This window comes from Choristoneura fumiferana, chromosome 18 (assembly GCF_025370935.1).
Source record: "Choristoneura fumiferana chromosome 18, NRCan_CFum_1, whole genome shotgun sequence".
Classification (NCBI taxonomy): domain Eukaryota; kingdom Metazoa; phylum Arthropoda; class Insecta; order Lepidoptera; family Tortricidae; genus Choristoneura; species Choristoneura fumiferana.
Window position 1 is genome coordinate 22,694,959 of NC_133489.1, and position 21,653 is coordinate 22,716,611.

The following is a 21,653-nucleotide window of genomic DNA, read 5'->3' on the forward strand; positions in this document are numbered from 1 at the left end:
GTTTTATAACTACAGGCGTCATAGGCAGCGATTAAACAAAGCTTTATTATAATTTTTTCTTCAACTTTTTTATCGCTTTTTTTATTGGATTCTTGAAATTTACTCCATTCGTCAGCTATTCAGTAAATAACAAGCACATAATCTTACAAAAATAATAACTATCACCTCGTAAGCTATGCTTTTCAAAGTTTTCACTTAATTCTAGTATGTATAAGTATTTGATCTAATATAAACTCGCGATTTTTCATACTGACAAACACAATATCGCTAGATGGCGCCTCCGACGAGAGATTCGTTTGACGTCAAAGTCTCGCTTGGGCCTGCAGGGCTACTATGAAACTAGAAACTCGCAGTTCGTATCGTACCGTCCCTCTCGCTCTCGTATTAAATAGTATAAGTGTCAGAGGGACCGCACGACACGAACTTGGAGTTTCCAGTTTCGTAGTAGCCCTGCTGGCTCGTTACGTATCAATCAATGAGCAACTACTCAGAGAAAGCAAAAGAAAATAAGATCAAACGCGGGTAGTAGAAAAAATCGCGCGGTTAACGAACATACTACAATCCTGCAATGCAATTCTACAAAATAGCCCGACATGTCGAGCTTAACTCGATTTAAGACGTGAGTTGTCCGTTACAATATCATTTAATACATAGGGGCTGTTTCACCACCCATTGATTAATTTTATTTGACGGATAAATGTGATGCCGTCTCCGTCTGTTTGAAGAAAACAAACAGAGACGGCATCACGTGTATCCGTCAAATAAATTTAATCAATGGATGGTGAAACAGGGGGATAGTCTAATTGGCGCTAGTATCGTAAGCTCTGTTAGACAACTTTAAAGTTTACGTCACTTTTGTGCTTGGTTAAATAAGTAAATGAGCCAATCGTAAGAACTGTAAAATGAAAGAAAAGGACCTCTCGATACGATACTAACGCCATCTAGCGATATTTCGAATAACAAGAAACTAATTTTAACAATATACAGTTTGTGATTAAGTCCCAGATGTGGTATTAAATATTTGACCTAAGTAACATTTATTTTAATCTTATGGTACGCATTGCTGAGTATTCCGCGTATGTTCCATATGTCGTCAAACTTTTCTGGTTGCGTATTAAAGTTGCTGTCCGTTGCTTTCACCCAGAGCTCCATCTAGCGAGGGAAAATTCAAAATGAAATATTGCCGGTGTATACAGGCATCAGTGACTTGGAAAAAATCACTTCTGCAAGTAGGCAGCGAAGGGCACTTTATCATGTATTGTTTTTAAACTACCAGCGCTTTCGGCAAGACCACAATTTCCAAGAAGAATGCGCCACAAGAAACTTTGCAGTTTTTTTTAAATTATTAAAATATATAATAACATTTTTGTTATTATTCATTATTATAAAATACACATGAAAATTACAGTATAAAATTAAAAAAAAAAATATACACAAAAAATTACATGGATCTATGGGGTCCCTTAGTTACAAAACTAAAACTAATAGAAGGTTCTTGTTCGTTTGTATATTGTTTAGAGTTCACTCACCTCCCCCTTCTTTGCGGGCAGCTTGGCGGTCCACAATGCCCACGAGTAGTGGTACGGCGGCGCGTCATCGCTCGTCACGCACTCTGCCTCCGTCCAGGACTGGCCGCGGTCGGTGCTAATGTCCACTCGGAGGATCTTGGCCCCGCCGCCGGAGTATGCGTAACCTGGCCAAACAAACAAACCACTTGTTTAGGACATATATTGCTGCTGGCTGGCGCGGGTGCACGTAGCGGGCAGTTAATTTTCAATAGGCGTGCACCCCGCTCCGTACAAACCGGATCAGCTAGCGTCTTGCTATTGCTTGGTTGTGTCTTTCCACTATGTTACGCTACGGAGTATTCGTGGGATGAGATATGCTGTAAAATTGGTATCAGTCGGTTCACTCGAATGAATGTTCTTTCAAGTGAATGCTTCATTTTTCTTACATTCCATGTTCACACGGCTTAGCTGGAATGACGTACAAACTTCGTACAAAAGAACATTCATCCGTAGTTTCTTTCAATATGGCGTCGAATGAAGTCGTGCGTCTTGGAATAAAGGGGTTCTAACTTTGTATTCAACAAGCTTGTAGTTCCAAAGGCATATTGGTAATTTTTTAAATTCTCCAAAAACAGCAACGCAACAGCAAATTTGTTCGTTCCACCACTTGAACACCATTTTGCCGCAACGTTTGACTTGACGTTCGGTACTTGACGGCTTCGAGACAAAATGTTCTAATCCGAGCGAACGTCCTCTCTTTCTTCAGATTGTTCATTTTTCGTCCATCCGAATGGGAATGAATGATGCCGAATGAACCCCAACGATGTTTTTGTAACGATGACTTTGTGTTTAGACGTGTCATTTCGAGTGAAAGATGCTGAATGAAAGACAGAAATGAACGAAAAATGAGCCGTCTGATACCCTCTTAATGAGGATTTCTTGACAGGCAAAATAACGCTAGATGGCGTGAAGCGGCTATTACACTTGAGTCGTTCACCTAACGCGGTGGCCGAAATTGTTTCTAACGACTTACGCCAGGGTTTCTCAAACTTATGGCCACACGTACCCCTGTTAAAGTTTCAAGACGACAGCGAACCCCTACCTCCCCCCCCAAAGAAAGTAATAAAACTGGCTGTTGGAGAAACTAAGTTTATTTTTATTTCAAACATTATCATAATATAGTGTATATTATTTATTTCAATAAAGGGTAACAAATATAGGTAAGAATCGTCTTGCCAACGAAAATACAAACTGAAACAAATAACGAACAAATAAGTAACAAATTTGGAGTTAAAAAATACAAAAAGACTGCAAAAACCAATCTTAATCATCTTGCCTGTCTTGCAGCCACCATCACGTAAACTTTGTCGTGAACCTACCGTCGAATAGCGAACCCCTAAGGGTTCGCGTACCCCACTTTGAGAAACCCTGACTTAGGCCAACGAACGTCATCTTATACTACCGTGTTTTTACACTTTTGCGGTCGCCGCATGCAGCATGCAGCATTACGTTTCGCGAGATTGGCGTTATAGTCTTGCTTCCGATTGGCTCATCTGGCTATTTAATCAATCACAGTACGAATGTCAACGTTGTCAAACAGACCCCACGATACGCCAATTGTGACAGGCTTGATTCAGGCGTTTGATTCAATAGAACGTAGAACCCATGACTTATTTGTGATGCTCCAATAGTCGAATCGGACTCAAACTACAGTCTAGAAAATTGCCGAAATATGACTTGTCGTTCTAAGTATTCTTCATCTTAACCGGACGGAAACGCAAACGACGGAAGTGACCGGTATGCGTAGACAGGCGCGGAAGCAAAGTCAACTGTCTCTCCAGTTTTTGACGGGTGTTTTGATAACACTTAGCCCAGTAACATTCCTCCTTTTACTTTCTTACCTCTAACTTCAACACACCCGTTCTTCATCTTAACCGTCTCTTCGTCGGCGGGATCGCAAATGGCTGAAGTGACCGGCAAGCTGTAGACGGGCGGCGCTGTGGCAAAGTCTGCCGTCTCCCAGGTCTTGGACGGGTTGAAGGAGCGGTAGTCTTTCTGGTGCCAGTGGGAGGAGCTCTCGTCTTTTGATATCGTTATAGATTCTGTAAAGAAGAATATTTTATACAATACGGTACAATAAGGTTTTTGGTGTGTGTGTGTGTGTGTGTGTTTGGTCACTAACCGAGCCATTTAACACTCCTGACGGCGGGCGCGCCTGGCACTACAACCCGCAGCGGGTACCCGTGGTCGCGCGGCAGCCGCGCCCCGTTCATGTGTGTGGCCAGCAGGATGCGCGAACTAGGGTCCACTGCCATGTGGAGGGGGATCGACGTGCTGAAGTTGTGACCCGTCGCGTCTATGTCTGAGCCTGTGAACTGAAATTAGGGATATAATAACCCTCGATCCCAACTCGAACCCATGATCTTTCTCGAACGAGGGATGTGACAGGCTAATTGCGGTAGTTCGTAAGGTCCGTGTGGCAACTTTGACATTTGCATCATGTTTGGGATCCTACTAATTTATAAATGCGACTAATTATGAATAAAACACTAAAACGGCTGGACGGTTCTTTTTGATCACAATCACGCCGGATACTGATAATGAGCGAAGATGTGGAGCACGCTTGCCAAATAAATGCCCATTCACCCTAGATTGAAGACGGTCAGATTGTAGCGATCAGGGAACGCAGACGCAGGCAAGACATTCCATTTCCTTCTTCCTTAGATGTCCGGATAATAAACGGGATTTGGATGAAATTTGGTAGGTACGGTCAAGGACTTTAATTCATGAGCCACATTGGAACCTTTACAAAGGAAAAGTAATTACGATTTTCATTATTAATGAATGCGATGACACTGGCACGTTTATTGTTAAATGGTTCCATGGTGGTTCATGAATTAAAGTCCTTGACCATGCCTAATGTTGATATTTCCACGGGACCGGGATAAATAAATCTCTGAACCGAAATCAAAAATCGAAAGTGTTACCAGGTTGTGTTTATTTGTTAGATTATTTTCCCATAATCATTTTTTCTTTGCAGCAAAATTTATTTTCGCGTTTTTTACAAGCTTATTTTTTTCATGAAGCTTATTTTCACATTCGCGTTCTTTTTGTGTCGCATTTTTCCCCAGTCGCGTATTTCCCCAATCCCAATCGGTACAGAAACAGTCTCGACAGAGCTCCGCTCACGCGGAGCTCCTATCCTGGGTGGTTTTGGTCCTTCGGGCCGATGCAAAACTAACATAACCTAAACCTACCTATGAGCCGTTAAGCCTGGTTGTGTGGTTTAGTAGTGGGGTACATAAGACTCGGTGGGAAACAGGAGCTCTGTGATACCAGGGCTCCATCGAAACTGTTTCTGTGCCGATTGAGATTGGGGAAAAAAAATGCGACACAGAAAAAACGCGAATGTGAAAATAAGCTTCATTAAAAAAGCAGACTTGGAAATATTGCCTTCGTGTAAAAACGCGAAAATAAATTTTGCTGCAAAGAAAAAATGACTATGGGAAAATAATCTAACAAGTCGTTGTGTTTGATTGTTGTTTGGAGCTGAGTGGCTATTTCAAACAAGTTACAATGATATGTTTCCCCTGCGTATCCTCCATGTCGAGGCCGGCGTGTTTGAGCACGTCCCGCAGCAGCACGCCGCCCCACACCGCGTTGCTGATGGCGCCGCCCTGCCAGCTCAGACCCTTCACCGGCTTCACCTGCTTTATGAACAATACCATCTTAGCTCCGGAAAATTACAACTTCGCATCTTGCCGTCTCGCTGACGCTAATATTATTCATACGAGAGCGAGGAGGACGAAGCGAATTTCGATTTTCGAATTTCGTAGTAGCCAGGCGCCCCGAGCGCGTCATATCTTTGGCGCCCATTTTAGATACGACAAGTAATGACAGGTCGTGTATGTTAGACGTATGTACAGCCAAGTGCAAAAATAAGTAACATTGTGCGTACGTAGCCATAGAATACTCACACTCACTCGTATGTGCGGCGCAGTGCGGCGCACCTGGCAGCCGCACCCCCCCCCGTTTTTTAATTTTTTGTTCGATTGCAAAAGAAACAAAACAACGTACCAGTGAAACAGGGGGTAAAAAATACTTTTTTCACCTAGGATTTTACCCAATTCTTGAATATTAATGTTAACTTAAAATTAACTTTGATTCCGTATTTTAGAAAATGTTTTGTAACTTTTAGGCTTTTAGGCTCACTCATATCGAAATAAACTGCATAACTCACGTCTTAAATCGAGTTTAGCTCATGTTTCAGGCTGATTCATAGCCCTTCCTCTGGGAGCACACGCAACGGCAGCTCTGCTCGCGCGACTACCCGACGAAAATAAAACTAGCACACACCTACCCACTTTTTCATCGTAATTTGTAGAGAAGCAATAAAAAAGAAACCTTATTCATCTCGCTCCGTCTGTTGCCCGCGCACATCAACGCCGCTCTGACAGTGGCCGGCGGGAACTGTTCCAGCTGGTCCAGGGTGAGAGTGACCACTTTGTTGGTGGCGCCCACGATGGTGATCTGAAGACTGTGGGACTGCTCGTCCATCTCCGGGACAGGCATGTGTTGGCGGACGTAGAATAACTCGCTGTGGCCAACATTTATAATAATCATCATCAAATATTAAATATATTGACCCGGATAACTCGCGTCTTAAATCGAGCACGTGCGCGTGTTGCAGCAGCCGCTGAGTCGCGTTGCTCCGAAGACGAAGGGCTACGGATTAGCCCGAAACATGTCGAGCTAAACTCGATTTAAGACGTGAGTTATCCGGGTCAATATATTTAATATGAGTGAGTTTCACGGTAGTTTCATGTTCATAATCATCATCAATATGGTACAGATGTATTGAATGATGTTTTGTCACCGTATTTTGTCGGAAAAGTTTGTATTTATCTTGCTTTCTCAACTAGCTTACTGAAGTTTACTGGAGTTAATTGAGATAGCAAGATAAATACGAACTTATCCGATAAAATACGATGGAAAAACATTATTTACTAGAGCGGTATAACAGAACAGTGGCTAGAATAAGGTGTAACAGAGTGGTAGCTTCATACAAATAGTAAATAGTGTTCTGCGCAAAAAACCACTAAATTTCATAATACTTTATTCACTAATACACCTAATTTTCAAATTACCATGGGCTCATAATACCTAAAATGTCAAATTCTCTTGTATTAAAATGAACGAAATTCATTATGACTTTGACTTAAAATGTCATATTCTCTAAATACCTCCAGATTAATGCACAATTCATTCAAATACTGAATGACAGAAATGACAAAATATTAAAACAACTCAAACCGAAAACACCCAAAAGGCAAAATGCCTTTTTTTTTTTTCACGGGTGGAGTTTGAGAAATTCGATGTTGATTATTGACTTTTAGTATAGTTCTTGTTTAACGTACAAATTTAGGTATTTTAACTTTTGGTTGTTTTAAGCATACTTATATTGTTTTGCTATGAAAGTGATTTTGAAGTTTAGATATTATGAGATTAAGCTATTTTGAAGATCAGCCATATTAAGATTCCGGTGTTATAAGAAAACAAAATTAGACATTCTGCAATTTAGGTATTTTGAGACCAAGAAGTCTTGAGATCTGGGAATTTTGATAAAAAGGTAAAATGCAATTTACAAGTTATAAGCCCAAAGCAATTTTATAATGACATTCTAGACAGATGGACAGGTAGACAGACGGACAACAAAGTGATCCTGTAAGGCTGCGTCTCCAGCGAAGAATGCCTCTCATATAACACTGCCATACTGAATTTCGAAATTCAAAATTGCGATTCACACTAAAATGCGACGCATGTTCCTGCGAAAGTACACCACATCGATCCACATTAGTAGGTTAGGTTAGAACTGCGGCCACAACAGCGCGCGAACCGAGCGAGCGAAGTGAGCGCGCCGCGGCAGCGGCCGGCGAAGCGCCAGAAACCCAACCTACTTATGTAGGTAGATCCTTTGTAGTTTGGTAGCTAAGTGCAAAGCTTTAAGGGCGTGATAGCCGAGGCATTTTTGAACATGTCTTAGCCGAAATTTGATATTTTTTTAAATTGAAAATTTAGAAATTTTAGGAAAATACCCAGGATTTGATAGTCACTCAAAAGAGTCACACAAACAAAACAGTCAAAAAAAACCTACAGGGTGCTTCCCTTGAACTCAGAATCTTGAAATTTGGTATGAAGGTAGCTATTATAACACAACTAACTACAAAAGTCAGAAAATCTTGATTTTTTAATGTCTGTCTGTAAATATCAATGACCAATATAATCTGTTAATCTGACCCCACACTGCGTACATTTTGCTTAAGAGTAGGGCTCTGCATACACTGGATGTATTAAATCACTCGGAAAAAGCGAGAAATATCTTCAAGACACGATTCCCGTTTACATTTACATACCTAAAAATGCGCACGGAACCCTCGGTGCGCGAGTCCGACTCGCACTTGCCCGGTTTTTTTTTTTTGTCTTTTGCACGTCTACTTGCCCGGGTCGCTTTCCAAGCGTCTGACGAGAATTATTCCCTACACGTTCAATAAAAAAAAAACTAAAACGGGAGCATACTTCGGAGTATCGAAGTGCTCCACCTGAAGTTTCATGGGTATCTCCGCGTTGAACGGCTTCGCGGTCTTGACCAGCAGCCGGCGGTCTCGGAGCGGCTCTTTGACCCACATCTCGTCGTCTGTATGGTCCACCACGTCTTCATCCTGGAGGTTACCTGAGTAATGGGAGTTAGGGTCAGTTGCACCAGGTTACTATAGCTGTACTAAGCCGTCCTTGGCAAAATGCGGTATCTAAAATTACGATAAACCTAACTATCAATACCTGACGCGCTAACGCGTTTCGAAATTAACCAGGGTTCATCCAAAGAAACACAACCGTTCACCATGGTACTAATACTCGAATAAACTCTGGTTGAGTTCGAAACGCATCTGCATAGTATGGTGGTGGTGATTGTTGGGTGTGTGTGTTACTACAGTGTGGAGGCGGAGGAGTTAGGTAGGTAGTTAGATAGGTAGCTCAACTGTTTAAGGTTGTAGCGACTCCTAGCGCCATCTAGTGAACAACAATAGAAACTCCGACCATGTTCTACATCGCGCTATCGAAGTTTCTCAACGCGGTCGCATATATACAAGTTCCGACGCTCTTCCTTCGGACTTCGGTCCCCAGGCATAACACCTGCCTGGAGAGAGATCTCTCTATTGGAGCCTCCCCCCACAAGGTCATAGCTCATTAGATCCACCCGGCACCCGATCAGCACCGCCTCGCCGCGAGCGGTTAGTATTATTTATATGGATTTGTATGGGCATGCGCTCATTACATCAACTCCGTAGCGTCACCAGATCACCTCGCTCGCGCGCGTGGTGTCCACGCGCAAACGGCGAGTAGACCACTCGGTGATAGCTCGCTGCTCGTACAGTCACCAGCGTTAATATCTGCCACAGCGGAGCGTGCAAAAACATCTGACACGCTCTTCCGGCCCTAGAAATAGAGTCGTATCAGATATTTATGCACGCTTGTTGTGTCAGATATTGGTGCTGGTGACTGTACGCTTGCCTCGCGTGAACAGTGCGCGTGTGCTCATTTCAAAATAGTCTACTCGGAAATTCGTGAACCTCGCTACGTCCCGACACCACCTGTCGACAACGAGTGGATGCCGAAAGTCGAGGCGGTGCTGGTCGGGTGCCGGGTGGCTCTAATGAGCTGCAACCTTTATAGTTCATTGACACGGACCTCCACAAAGTAACGCCTGATTTAATAAATTATTTATTTCAAATCAGATCAGTTCGAGAACACGGACTCTATAAAAGACTTAATTAAACAATTGAAAATCAGACTGCCTTAAAAAAACTTTAAATAAAAACGAAAAAGGAAAAAGAGTAGTCTTCACAGGAGTCGCTGGCATGTATGTAACTCTACTCATCTGATGTTAAATTTAACTCACCTATCCTATAAGACTCAAGTAAGGCATAGATCTCTTTCGTCTTGTGCATTCCGTAGACGTTCCAGAACGGTTCGATGCTGAGGCCGGCTGCGTTCAGGATCTGTTCCCCCCCGGGGTGGGACGCGAGGAACGATGTCACGTCATACACGCCGTGCTTGTACGTCACCCAGAAACTTTCACTGGAACACGATACAATGGGGTCAAACTACATAGCCTAAACAACAGACGTAAAGTGGATTGTATGTGTCTGTTTTAACTCGACTGCCCGAGGTAAGGTTACATTTTTAGGCTACAAATACATAATTTTTAGCTTAAAAATCCATAAATTATGTGACATCAATTTCGACCATTTTTAGCCCCCTCCTCCCCTTGTCACACCAAAGCTAATGCTATAAATAAGTTTTTAGTAAAAATTTCATTTTTAATACAAGCTTTTTTTTGCTGTCTGTATTGCCACCCAAACTACATTTGCATACCAAATTTCAAATCAATACCATTAACCGTTGAAGAGTTCCGTCCTGTGGAGACGATCCTGGCCGGACTACCAGATTATTGCATTGTCACGCAATTTACCTACATAGTAGGTACCAAATTTCAAGTCAATCCAACTACTGGTAGTTGGCCGAATTTAACTTGCAAGATTTGATTACAGACAAACAGACAGAGAGTTCATGTGCGGAATTACATTTGAAATTTACCACGAGATTTGCGGTCAAGGAAACCATCGTGAGGAAGCCTGCACAAACCTGCATATTCCTTAAAAACGAATTAATGTTTATGACTAGTTTTTAAAGAAAATAAAAGTCTATAACGAATAATTATTAAAGTAGAAACATTCACTTATATATTAAGAAGTGTTCTATCAGACAACATTATTAATTTTCATTCAATTTTTATGGAATAATCGAAAAAAACTAACAAAAAAAAAACGTTGCCAGCTCAGCAGGAATAAACGCTCTTAAGTCTGGTTGCCTCATCTGCACTTAACATCAGGTGAGATAGGGGTCAATCCCGGTCAGTTTCATGTAAAAAAAAAACCTTTTGAGCGCCACGGACGGCAAAACGCGACAGCTGAAAATCGTCCCATAGGCGCCATGTCGGCATTACGTTTCCGAGCGATTTTTCGTTTTTTTTTGTCGTCTGTGGCCGACCGTGGCGTTCAAACGGTTTGTCAAATTCAAATTCAAATTCAAATGATTTATTCAGTAAATAGGCCGCAATGGGCACTTTTACACGTCATTTTTTTAAATTACCAGCGCTTACGGAAAGACCATCATTGCCAAGAAGAATGCGCTGCAAAAAACTTGGCAGAAAGTCATTTTTTCATAATAATATAATTACAAATAAAATACTTAAAAACTATATTATACAATTAAAGAAAAAAAATACAAAAAACAATAATAATAAAAATACAGGGATGTATTAGTGGGTCCCTTAGTTACAATACTAAACACTAACTATATCTAAACTAAGTATATCTACGTTCAGTGGAAGTGTAGAATGCTTCCACCGTCATAAATTTTAAAATAATAATAACAATAATTTAGTTCTGAAATATACATTTCAGGACAAGTAACCATTAAGCTTTTGGATTTCGAAGGCAAGTTCACGTCTGCCGCCCCCAAAGTTAGCTCACACGCACTCATGTCATGCTCTGAAAGCAAAAAGGTTAATAAATACCCACGTATTATCATGTTTGCTGACTTCTTCGGCACTGAAGGTCGGAAGGTTCGGTTTCTTAGCTCCAGCCTCGACCTCTGTGTCATCTTTGGCATTGTGCTCCTTTTGCCTGGTGTTAACATCATCTGCAAGAAACAAAACTTAAAGTTGACCTTTCTCCTATGTTTGTTATGGCTTCCTCTTACAACGAAGAGGCTTGCATCGCACACTACTTTCAAGTGTAGGTACAAATGCGGGAAAATATTAATAGCATCTTAAGCGAAGGAACATGCTTGTTTTATCGAAACAAATATATTTATCTTATCACAAAATGTATCACGCAATATTGTTATTCTAGTGTGACGTAAATGACTGTAGTGTTTGCTGTTATCAAAACTGTACATACACATACAGCATTGTAAAGGTCAGGGTATGTTGGTATATTGGCCCTTAATACTAAGTCATAGATTGTCATTTTTAAACACGCTATTAAGGTCTGTATCCACTACACCGCATGATGATGATGATGATTTGATCCTGTTATCCCTCACTAGGGACGTAGGGCTTGTAGAAGAGTTTTCCATTTGGCTCGATCTTGCGCGGCTTCTTCCAGCTCTTCCCAGCCGAGACCAATGAGGGCTATCGCGTATGAATTCGCCACTAGAGGCGCTAGTGTAGCGTTAGGTCGCCGAAATGTCAAATCTCATAATTTTTGGGTGAGCTACGCGGGTTTATTTATAATTAGAATAAATTTGTGAATATTTTGCAATATCTGATATTCATTATGGCAAATATGCGTTTCGGGGAAATGAATGTCTGTGTTTTGAGACCGTTTTGTCTTTCTAAAACCTTTGTCCTCCCTTTTTTTCTAACAAAACGGGGACTACGCAACACTGTGGTTGCTCGATATTTTTATGGTACGGTTTTAAGGTGTATTAAATATGATTTTAATCTAAACTTTGTTTTCACGCCTGTAATAACAGAAATGAACTAAAAGAATTTCCTTGCTCACCCGCGACCTTACGATAGCTAAGCTTATGCAAAATATGCGTGTTCATGCAGTTGTTGTTAGTTGTTGTCTAACAACTGGTAGCATGGTGTATGGTTGTGTCACTCTGAAGATGAGCTCTGGTTGAGTTCGAAACGCGTCAGTGTAGTGTGGTGGTGGTGATAGATGGGTTTGTGTGATTTGTGTGTGTTCTTACAGTGTGGAGGTGGAGGAACTGCATGAACACGCATATTTTGCATAAGCTTAGCTATCGTAAGGTCGCGGGTGAGCAAGGAAATTCTTTTAGTTCATTGATATGGACCTCCGCAAAGTAACGCCTGATTCAATAAATTATATAATAACAGAATTTGAAAGCCATACTTAAAAACTTTACGCAACAGTGCGCCATCTAGTGAGACAAAAAACGATAGCCCTCATTGAGCCAGCCTCCTTCTCAACTGGCCTCCACGTGGTCCGGGGACGCCCTGACCGTCTTTTGCCAGTAGATTACACCATGGCCGTAATTATTACATTCCGTTATAATAGGAACGTATCTGGAGGGCTACTACGAAATTCGAAAATCTTAACTTGCCCATGCCCATAAGAAGCTTATTGGCACCGTTTTTAGGGTTCCGGAGCCAAAATGGCAAAAACGGAATCCTTATAGTTCCGCCATGTCTCTGTCTGTCTGTCCGTCCGCGGCTTTGCTCAGAGACTATGAATGCTAGAAAGCTGTAATTTTGCACGAATATATATGTAAACTATGCCGACAAAATGGTACAATAAAAAATTCAAAATCATTTTTTTAGAGTAGAGTAGACATAAAGTGGGGATGATTCTTTTTTCTCGTCCAATCCTGTAGTGTGGGGTATCGTTGGATAGGTCTTTTAAAACCATTAGGGGTTTGCTAAAACGATTTTTCGATTCAGTGATTTGTATACAAAATATTCAACTTTAAAGTGCAAAGTTTCATTAAAATAGAACAGAACTTTTTCCAAAACAAAAATGTATAGTTATAATTATCTTAACTATGAAAACCAACAGAACTTGAATTAATAATTTAAATGACATGGGTCAATTGGTACCGACGAGCTGTCGGTAGGCCTCCAACAAGATGGAGCGACGATTGGTTAAGATCGCGGGATCGCGGTGGATGCGAAAAGCACAAGACCAGTCTGAGTGGAGAGCCTTGGGGAGGCCTATGTCCAGCAGTGGATGTCTTTCGGCTGACATGATGATGATGATGATGATGGGTCAATTAGTTAGATTCCGAGTAAAAAGATATTAACCGATTGTTTCACCATCTATTGATTAAATTTACTTGACGGATAAATGTGAATGTCATGGGACACTTGACACCAATTGACCTAGTCCCAAACTAAGCAAAGCTTGTATTATGGATACTAATCAACAGATAAAAATACTTAAAAAGATAAAAATACTAGCTTAAATACATATTAAACAACCAAGAACCAACAGCAAACATTCATATTAGTCATACATATATCTGCAACGGCCGGGTATCGAACCCTGGACCTCAAGCTTCGTAGTCAGGTTCTTGAACCTCTTGGCTATCCGGTTGTCGAACTTGTAGTAAAACACAGCTAATTGGATGAAAGACTGGTTTAATGTTTTTAGAAACGGGTACATATTGCCAAACACCAACTACCCTCTATTACTATATACAACATCTCTCTTCTTATGGTAAACAAAACAATAAGGTTGCACAAACGTAAACTAATGGCGTTGATAATTATTTCAACTTAAACATGAATGTGATTGCAAACAATTAGATTTCATTAACACTATTACTTATATAATTTTATTAAAATAGCCTTACTTTATTATTTACCTAAATTATCATACTTTTCAAACAGATTTTAGTAAGTTATACATAGGTTCCCTCCACCATTAAGTAGTACGCAAGTTACCTATTAGTAAATGCTAAAGACCTATCTATTTACTTACAATTATTACTTATTATACTTAGAGTAGGTATAGAATTTATTATCCTCGTATAAGTTTATCTATACACTTCATTAAAACTTATGTAACTTATGTTTTAACTGTTTTTAACCGTTTTGTTAATTTATATACCGTATTATAAAGCTAATGACACAGGACAAAGTTTGCGTGCAATAATTAGAAGCTAAAACACTATTAAATGCAAGTATACAGCGTGTATTTTTGATACTACCTCAAACTGTATATAGGAACATTAATTTTACAACGTTATCTGAGATACCTATCTCTGGCTATATTATAGGTATTATTTAAGGCCTAAGCTGTTCTGCTAACATACGGGCTTTGCTCCTGGTTAGAGGAGGCTTTACTTCGTCATTGGTTAGAGTACGCACCCCTGTCTTATCGTCTGCTGCGTGCTCGCAGTCCGACTGCGGCTGCGGGGCGGCGGGCGCGGTGGCGTCACGGGGCCCGGGCGCGGCCGCCTCGTGCTTGACGAGGCGGCTGATAACGTGACGGCGGTTCCTGCGGTATTTGCGGCCTGCTGAGTCTTGCAGTATGTAAGACCGCGGCGCAGACGCCTTGCCCACTACTCGCATAAATCTGCGCTCGTTACCATCCGCTATCACTACTTCACTGTGCAGAGGTAGTGTAGGGAGGATTTGCGCCGATTTATCATACGTCAACTTACTACTCTGTTGTTGCCTCTCGATTGCCGCGTGATTCAGTTCATTATTTACCTTTTCTGAAAGCAGCGGTGCGTAAACAGGTAGTCTCGTGTTCAACCTCCTGCCAAATAATATTTGTGCTGGAGAATCGATGCCGTCCCGAGGCGTTGCTCTAAAATTTAAAAGGCTTAAATAATGGTCTTCTCCTGCGTCCACACATTTCTTTAATAAACCTTTTATAGTACGTATAGCTCTTTCGCTTTTGCCATTAGACTGGGAATAAACGGGCGATGACGTCACATGTGCGATGTCCCACTCACGCACGAAATCGAAGAACTCCCGGGAGCTGTAAGCGGGTCCATTGTCTGTGATCAATTCCTTCGGTATTCCATGGCGAGCAAATTGTTCCTTCATCGCCGTAACAACTGCCTTGCTGTTTATGTTATTTAATTCGTTTATTTCTACGTAATTTGAGAAATAATCGACCAGCAGCAGATAATATTTTTTCCTATACTCAAAGATGTCAGATCCTAGTTTGCACCACGGCAGAGCCGGTACCTTATGCGGTAGCAGCGGCTCGCGGCGCGGTGCCGGCGCATGAAGCGCGCACGCGGCGCACGCGCGCACGGCGTCCTCCACCGCGCGCGACAGCCCTGGCCAGAACATGACTTCGCGCGCGCGCCGCTTGCAGCGCTCGATGCCGAGGTGCCCCTCGTGTACGCGCCGCACCATCTCATCGCGCAGTGCGCGAGGAATAAATACAAGATTTCCCTTCAGTATCAACCCATCGACATACTGTAACGTATCCCTGTAAGGCCAAAACACCCGACAGTGAGCGACTACTTCGTGCCTATTTTTTGGCCATCCGTTCTCTATGTAATCGATTAAAATTTTACATTGTTCATCGTTTAAGATATTTTGCTTTACCGAATCTAGTTTTTTATCACTAAACTGCAAATGTTCGATCAAAAAACAAGTTTGTGCTTCCACTTCCTTGGTCACTCGGTCGGACATTCTCTCCGCTAAGGCTGCACGGGACAGCGTGTCTGCTATGTACATGAATTTTCCCGGTATATACTGAACCTTTATGTCATATCCTTGAACGCGTAACATCATACGCTGTAGACGCGCTGGGACGTTAGATAATGACTTTTTAAAAATCGACTCTAATGGTTTGTGGTCCGTTTGTACTGTTATGTTACACCTACCGAACATATATTGATGAAAACGCTCGCACGCGTACACTATCGCCAGCATTTCTTTTTCGATTTGTGCGTAGCGACGTTGCGCATCCGTCAGAGTTGCGGAGGCGAACTCAACCGGCCGCCCGCCCTGCAGCAGCACGGCGCCCAGCGCCTCCGAGCTCGCGTCCACCGACACCACCACCGGTAGCTCGCTCGAGTATAACGCTAACACCGGCGCCGACGCTATTTTATTCTTAAGTGCTTTCACCGCTTTGGAGTGTTCACGGTCCCATAACCACTCTGAGCCTTTCCTCAAAAGCCCTCTTAGCACAGCTACTGATTCGGAATAATTAGGAATAAATTTGGAGAGGTAATTAACCATCCCAAGAAACCTCTCCAGTGACTTACGGTCAGTTGGGTCGGGCATACCTATTATCGCTTTGACCTTCGCCTCATCCGGCCGCATGCCCTCTGCGTTGAACACGTGCCCCAAGTACACAATCTCTCGCACACCGAACTTACATTTAGCCCTGTTGAATCGGATACCTATTTCTTTAGCACGTTGTAACAAACGCTCCAAACGCGCGTCGTGCTCCTCTTTAGTGGCTCCCCAAACGATAATATCGTCTATGAATGAATCCGTCCCTTCCAGGTCTTCTAAGTATTGTCGTATTTTGGCATGGAACACCTCCGGTGCGCAATTAATCCCATAAGGCAACCTTAAAAACTGAAACCTACCGAAAGGTGTGCCGAACGTGCACAGATCCGCGCTGGCCTCGTCCAGCGGCAGCATCCAGAACCCGCAGCGCGCGTCCAGCACGCTGAACCAGCCCGCGCCGCGCAGCCGCGCCGCCAGCTCGCTCACGGTCGGCAGCGCGAAGTGCGCGCGCCTCACCGCCGTGTTCAGCACGGAAGGATCTAAACACACCCTTATTTCCCCACTTTTCTTAGCTGCTATGACGATTGGATTTACCCAGTCGGTTGGATGAGTTACTTTGCGTATGACCCCAAGTTTTTCCATACGAATTAATTCCTCGTGTAATTTATCCCGCATGCCCATGGGGATCCTACGCGCCGGGCATATCACCGGTTGTACGGACTCATCTACTATAATTCTATGACGCCCCGGCAGTCTTCCCAACCCGCTAAATAAGTACCTATAATCATCGATATTGAGCTCATCTACTCTTTGAACGACACCTAATTTGACACATGCGTTTAAGCCGAGAATATTTTGGCATTCCATATTAGCTACTACAAAATTTATTATGTAATACTTATTTTTAAATTTTAATTCTAAGGTACATTGTCCAATAATTGGTACAGCATTTCCGGTATATGAGTAAACTCTTTTATTATATGCAACAAGATCTTCGAAATTTAAACCCAATCTGGCATAGTCAAATTTCGAGAGTATATTTAACATCGAGCCGGTATCTAATTTGAAACTGAGTCTTTTACCCTTAAAGTCCAAATATTCAATCCACTGTGTGTTACCTGAAGGTAAAGTCAGCCTCTGTTCCTCAATTACGTCCACATAAAACGCGTCGCCTTCGGAGTCGTCCGTATTTTCTGCAACACTCACATTGTCCACAATTTTACTAAACGGTTTGCTACTACACACTCGTGCAAAGTGGCCGCGACGGTCACACACAAAACACATCGATCTCAACGCCGGGCAACGCTCCTCGTCGCGGCAGAACGTGCTGCCGCAGCGCGCACACGCCGCTCGTTGACGCGCGGTCGCCGCGCGCGGCCGCTGCGCTCCCGACGGGCCCGCGGCCGCCGGCGCCGCGCCGCGCTCCGGGCCTGGCCGGGCGCGCGCGCCCGCGCCGCGCCGTCGGCCCGGCCGCGAGGCCCGCGGCCCCCGGCCACTGCATTCACTTGAAAACACGTCTCTTCAATTTTTTTGTTTTCTTCTTTCGACATCTCGTCCGCTTCACATATCTGTACAGCTTTTCCCAAAGTTAGCTCCTCCGTTCTCAATAGGCGATCACGTACGACGTTATTCGTGATACCACAAACGACCCGGTCCCTTATCAAACCGTCCACCAGTTTTTCGAATTCGCACTCTTGACTCAACACTCTCAACGCGGTCACATATTGACTAATTGTTTCACCAGCATTTTGATTTCGCGTGAAAAATTTAAACCTTGCCATTGTAATATTCGATTTTGTTCCGAAATGTGCATCGAACTTTTTCTTTAAGCAAGTTAGATCATCAGATTTCTCATCCTTTTCAAAGGTAAACGTCGAGTATATCTCATACCCTTCTGGTCCTATGAGGTTCACTAGTAAGCTTGCCTGCACGTCCGCTTTCTCCGTATTAACTCCAGACGCCTTCAAAAACACCTCAAAATGTTTCCACCATTTTTGCCACGCAGCTGCTCTCGTAGCCGGGCTCCCATCGATACGTAACTCCGCAGGAGGACGTGCGTGCTCCATATTTTATTAAAACCTTGTGTATTTATCACCACTACACAAATTAACACCAATCTAATAATACTGGTACTGGTATAGATAAATTATTTAATTAACCGCTGCCACCATGTAGTAAAACACAGCTAATTGGATGAAAGACTGGTTTAATGTTTTTAGAAACGGGTACATATTGCCAAACACCAACTACCCTCTATTACTATATACAACAAGAACTGTCAGACTAATCAGCCTTTTCTAAGACACTAGCTTATTAAAATAAATGAACCTGCAACAGCTGATCCTACAAGCACCGATCCAAACAGAGCTGCCGCTAACTTCTTTCTGCATCGTCTTTCTTGCCAATGACCGTGATATCTCCCACATTGAATTAAAATAGGAGTGTAATTTACAATTTTCTTCTGTTGCACTATCCTGAAATAACAAAAGGGAAAAATAAGACCAGTGAGTAATTTTGTTCCAGTACCTACATCATAAAAGGTAGGTTATTTGTTGAGGAAAGTACACAGGAAAAAAAAGGGAAAATCCATACTGATAATCACTAGCCAGTCATTTAATGTAGATTTTTTTCTAGAAATAATGAATGTGTGTGTGTGTGTGTGTGTGTGTGTGTTTATGTGTGATTTTGTCAAGGTATATCATGTTTTTCTTGGCTTCTGTTAACTACAACAGAAGTCTTGTTAGAAACTACCTGAAAATTGAATAGTTTCTTAAATAAAAACTAATAAGTCTATTACTATGTTAAGGCAGTCGGGTTTTTGGTTTTTATAATCCTATTTTTTAACTTTCTTTTGCCTTTAAGTGTGAATTTTAGTTGGACTTTATAAGAAATATTATTAATTATGAGCATATAATGAATTATCTTAATTCTCAACCTATTTTTTAAACAGTGAGGTCACAAGTGTTTTGGAGAAATTAACTTCATTTGACCTGTTAAATGTTCCCTTAAAGTTAACATAAATCAAAAACAACATGTAGATTATTTTAATTAGTTTAAAGTTGAAAATGTATCGGCATTTAATTAAAATAGCGGCAAAATCTAAAACCCAAATAAGAAAAACAGTTGCAACTATGAATGAAAAAAGCAAAATGTTCTAGCCTTATAGACCTGGCTACAATAAACGTAAAGCAACGTTAAATAAGCAGTTGCTTTTAACTTTGCCGTAGTCAATTAATAAAATAACACAAATTGTAAATAGGTGCCAATGTTATCATTATTATTATGTAGACCAAACATTGTCCCAGAGGCTTATATTTCGAGGAAATTTAAATACAATAAAATGCATAACACCTGTATTAAGGTAAAAATATTATGAATCAGGTAACTTTAAGTTATTATCTAGCTTATTCTTTACGATAACTTACCGGAACGCCAATGTTTTCAATGCCATGACGACTGGATATGGGATTACATCATACGTATTATAACAATTGCAGTTGATAGGATCTTTATCACTTAGAGTATCATTTATCACCGTGTTGATATATGTCTTTCATTAAAAAACTATTTTGTTCCGTATCATTGGCTTTTTGCACACCTCCCGACCTTCAAAATTCACTGATTGATAACAGTAGTCGGTAATAGTACAGTACAAAATTTGACAAATGACAGCTCAGCAGCTGTGATTGACAGTGACAGTCAAGAGGTGTTTTTTGTTGTTTCAAAGAAAGCGAGTTTGAGTTAGTAAAATAAACGTTTACACGCAGATAATATTTACGTTAGCGAAAGAAATACTGTATATCGTTTCAAGCGTGTACGAGGGAGATACAAATAGAACGCGACACGCAATGACACAGTGAAGTGAAGTTTAGAAATATATATAACAAACTACTGTTTACCTGCGGCTTCGCACACGTAAATCATTAGATCCAGCAGCTGAATTGAAATTATAGGATTTTCCCGAAAATTAAATCGTGATTTTCTTTGACGTTACATGAAAAACAATCATGTTAAAGGGCCTAGCAGGCTAAGCTAACAAGAGTGGCCCCCGCAAGGGATTTGGTTGCAATTTGAGGTGCAGTAGTGGCAGGACCTAAGAACACTGTATGCGTAATATCAGCCTTCAATCTTCCTTTGTTTCAGACTTATTCACGAAAATGTCAAAAAATCAAGGTTATTTTTAAACTGTTATTTTAGCTAAACCAAGCCAGCGAGAGTAACCAAATAAATAATGAAAATAATTTTGCTCCCGAGTGGCTCATACAACTTTTCACACCGAGCATTAAGAAACTTGAAAAAAAAAACAAATTCTAAATATTATTAAAGAACAACCAGCATAGAAACTGGCGTGGCTTTACAATTATCAACTTCAAAAAATGGCATTTGCAATAAAATACTTAGAAAAGCCTTGAACAGAGAAAAGTGCAACTTTGCACTTTGCTCCCTCTCGTCAGGGAGGAAAAGTTACTTTTCTGAAGGAGAGGTGTGAAAACATCTTTTTAGCGTTTCTATGTTATTTGCATTTACATAAAAATTTGCAAACAATAAATCTTCAAGTTACCTTATAAAATAGCTTCACGTAGGTAGGTACCTACACCATCTGCCACTGGTACATTTTCTTTCTTGCCCGACTAATGAGTTTTTAAAGACCGTAGGTTACTTGCCTACTAGTTCTTGCTAATGACTATATTGTATGTAATTTATAGGTTGAGATTGTTTTTATTTTACTTCGTACTCACTATTCCCGTCCATGAAGTATTTGTTTGAATTCGTGATCGATAGTCAATTCAAAATATTAGTTATTAAAATAAGTTACACACTCATGTAAAAGGAGGTATTATTAGCTACGATGTGCTCGACATATTTCGAACCAATTCGTGGTTCTTTGTCAAGAGAGTTCGGTGGTTTTATACTTCAATGTGCTCCAAGAGCTGTGTACCTCTAAAATATGGGTACCTAACTTATGATGGATCAGCTAAAGCAGTGTTAAAAGAACAAGAAGAAAGATAGGTATAGTGGTTAGCCCCACTCTACACGCATACCGCCAACACGTGAACCCCACCCCATCACCCCACAGTCAACGCAGTCAGGAGTACTTATTGGATTTCTACATCCAAAATTTAAATTTGTTTGTTGGGATGTGTCCCGGGTGGAGTCTTATTGTCATTTAAGAGGGTAGAAAGTTTTTTTTTGTCTGAACAAATGCCTCCCCCTTAGAATGCCACAATTAACAACAACTCGCCACTTGCATAGGTACACCAGTTGCCTGCAATTCTAAATATGCCATCAGTAAACGCTTCGTCTTCCGTTTCATGATAACCACTCGAGGACTTTTCTCCCCTAACGGT

The 21,653-nt window shown here is 41.5% G+C and overlaps 1 protein-coding gene across 2 annotated transcripts; it reads right to left on the reverse strand.

Moving 5' to 3' along the window:
- Positions 1-614: 614 nt before the first annotated feature.
- On the reverse strand, positions 615-19,964 carry shop (sulfite oxidase). Of its 2 annotated transcripts, none has more exons than XM_074101026.1 (11): positions 19,731-19,964; positions 18,634-18,779; positions 11,150-11,270; positions 9,466-9,644; positions 8,085-8,238; positions 5,913-6,105; positions 5,084-5,215; positions 3,691-3,883; positions 3,410-3,610; positions 1,530-1,693; positions 615-1,152 (listed from the first exon to the last, which is right to left on the reverse strand). In XM_074101026.1, the coding sequence occupies exons 1-11, from the start codon at positions 19,754-19,756 to the stop codon at positions 1,027-1,029; spliced, it is 1,635 nt and encodes a 544-aa protein (XP_073957127.1). In that variant the 5' UTR covers positions 19,757-19,964; the 3' UTR covers positions 615-1,026. The 2 variants fall into 2 exon arrangements, with proteins under 2 accessions (XP_073957127.1, XP_073957126.1); XM_074101025.1 differs by having other exon boundaries at positions 616-1,152; positions 5,084-5,218.
- Between the last annotated feature and the right edge of the window lie 1,689 nt (positions 19,965-21,653).

Coding starts and splice junctions, on each gene's coding strand:
- shop (XM_074101025.1), bottom strand. CDS start 19,756: ATGGCATTGAAAACATTGGCGTTCCG. Junction 18,780..19,730: donor TTGAAAACATTGGCGTTCCG/GTAAGTTATCGT, acceptor TTGTTATTTCAG/GATAGTGCAACAGAAGAAAA. Junction 6,106..8,084: donor GAGCACTTCGATACTCCGAA/GTATGCTCCCGT, acceptor TGTTGGCCACAG/CGAGTTATTCTACGTCCGCC.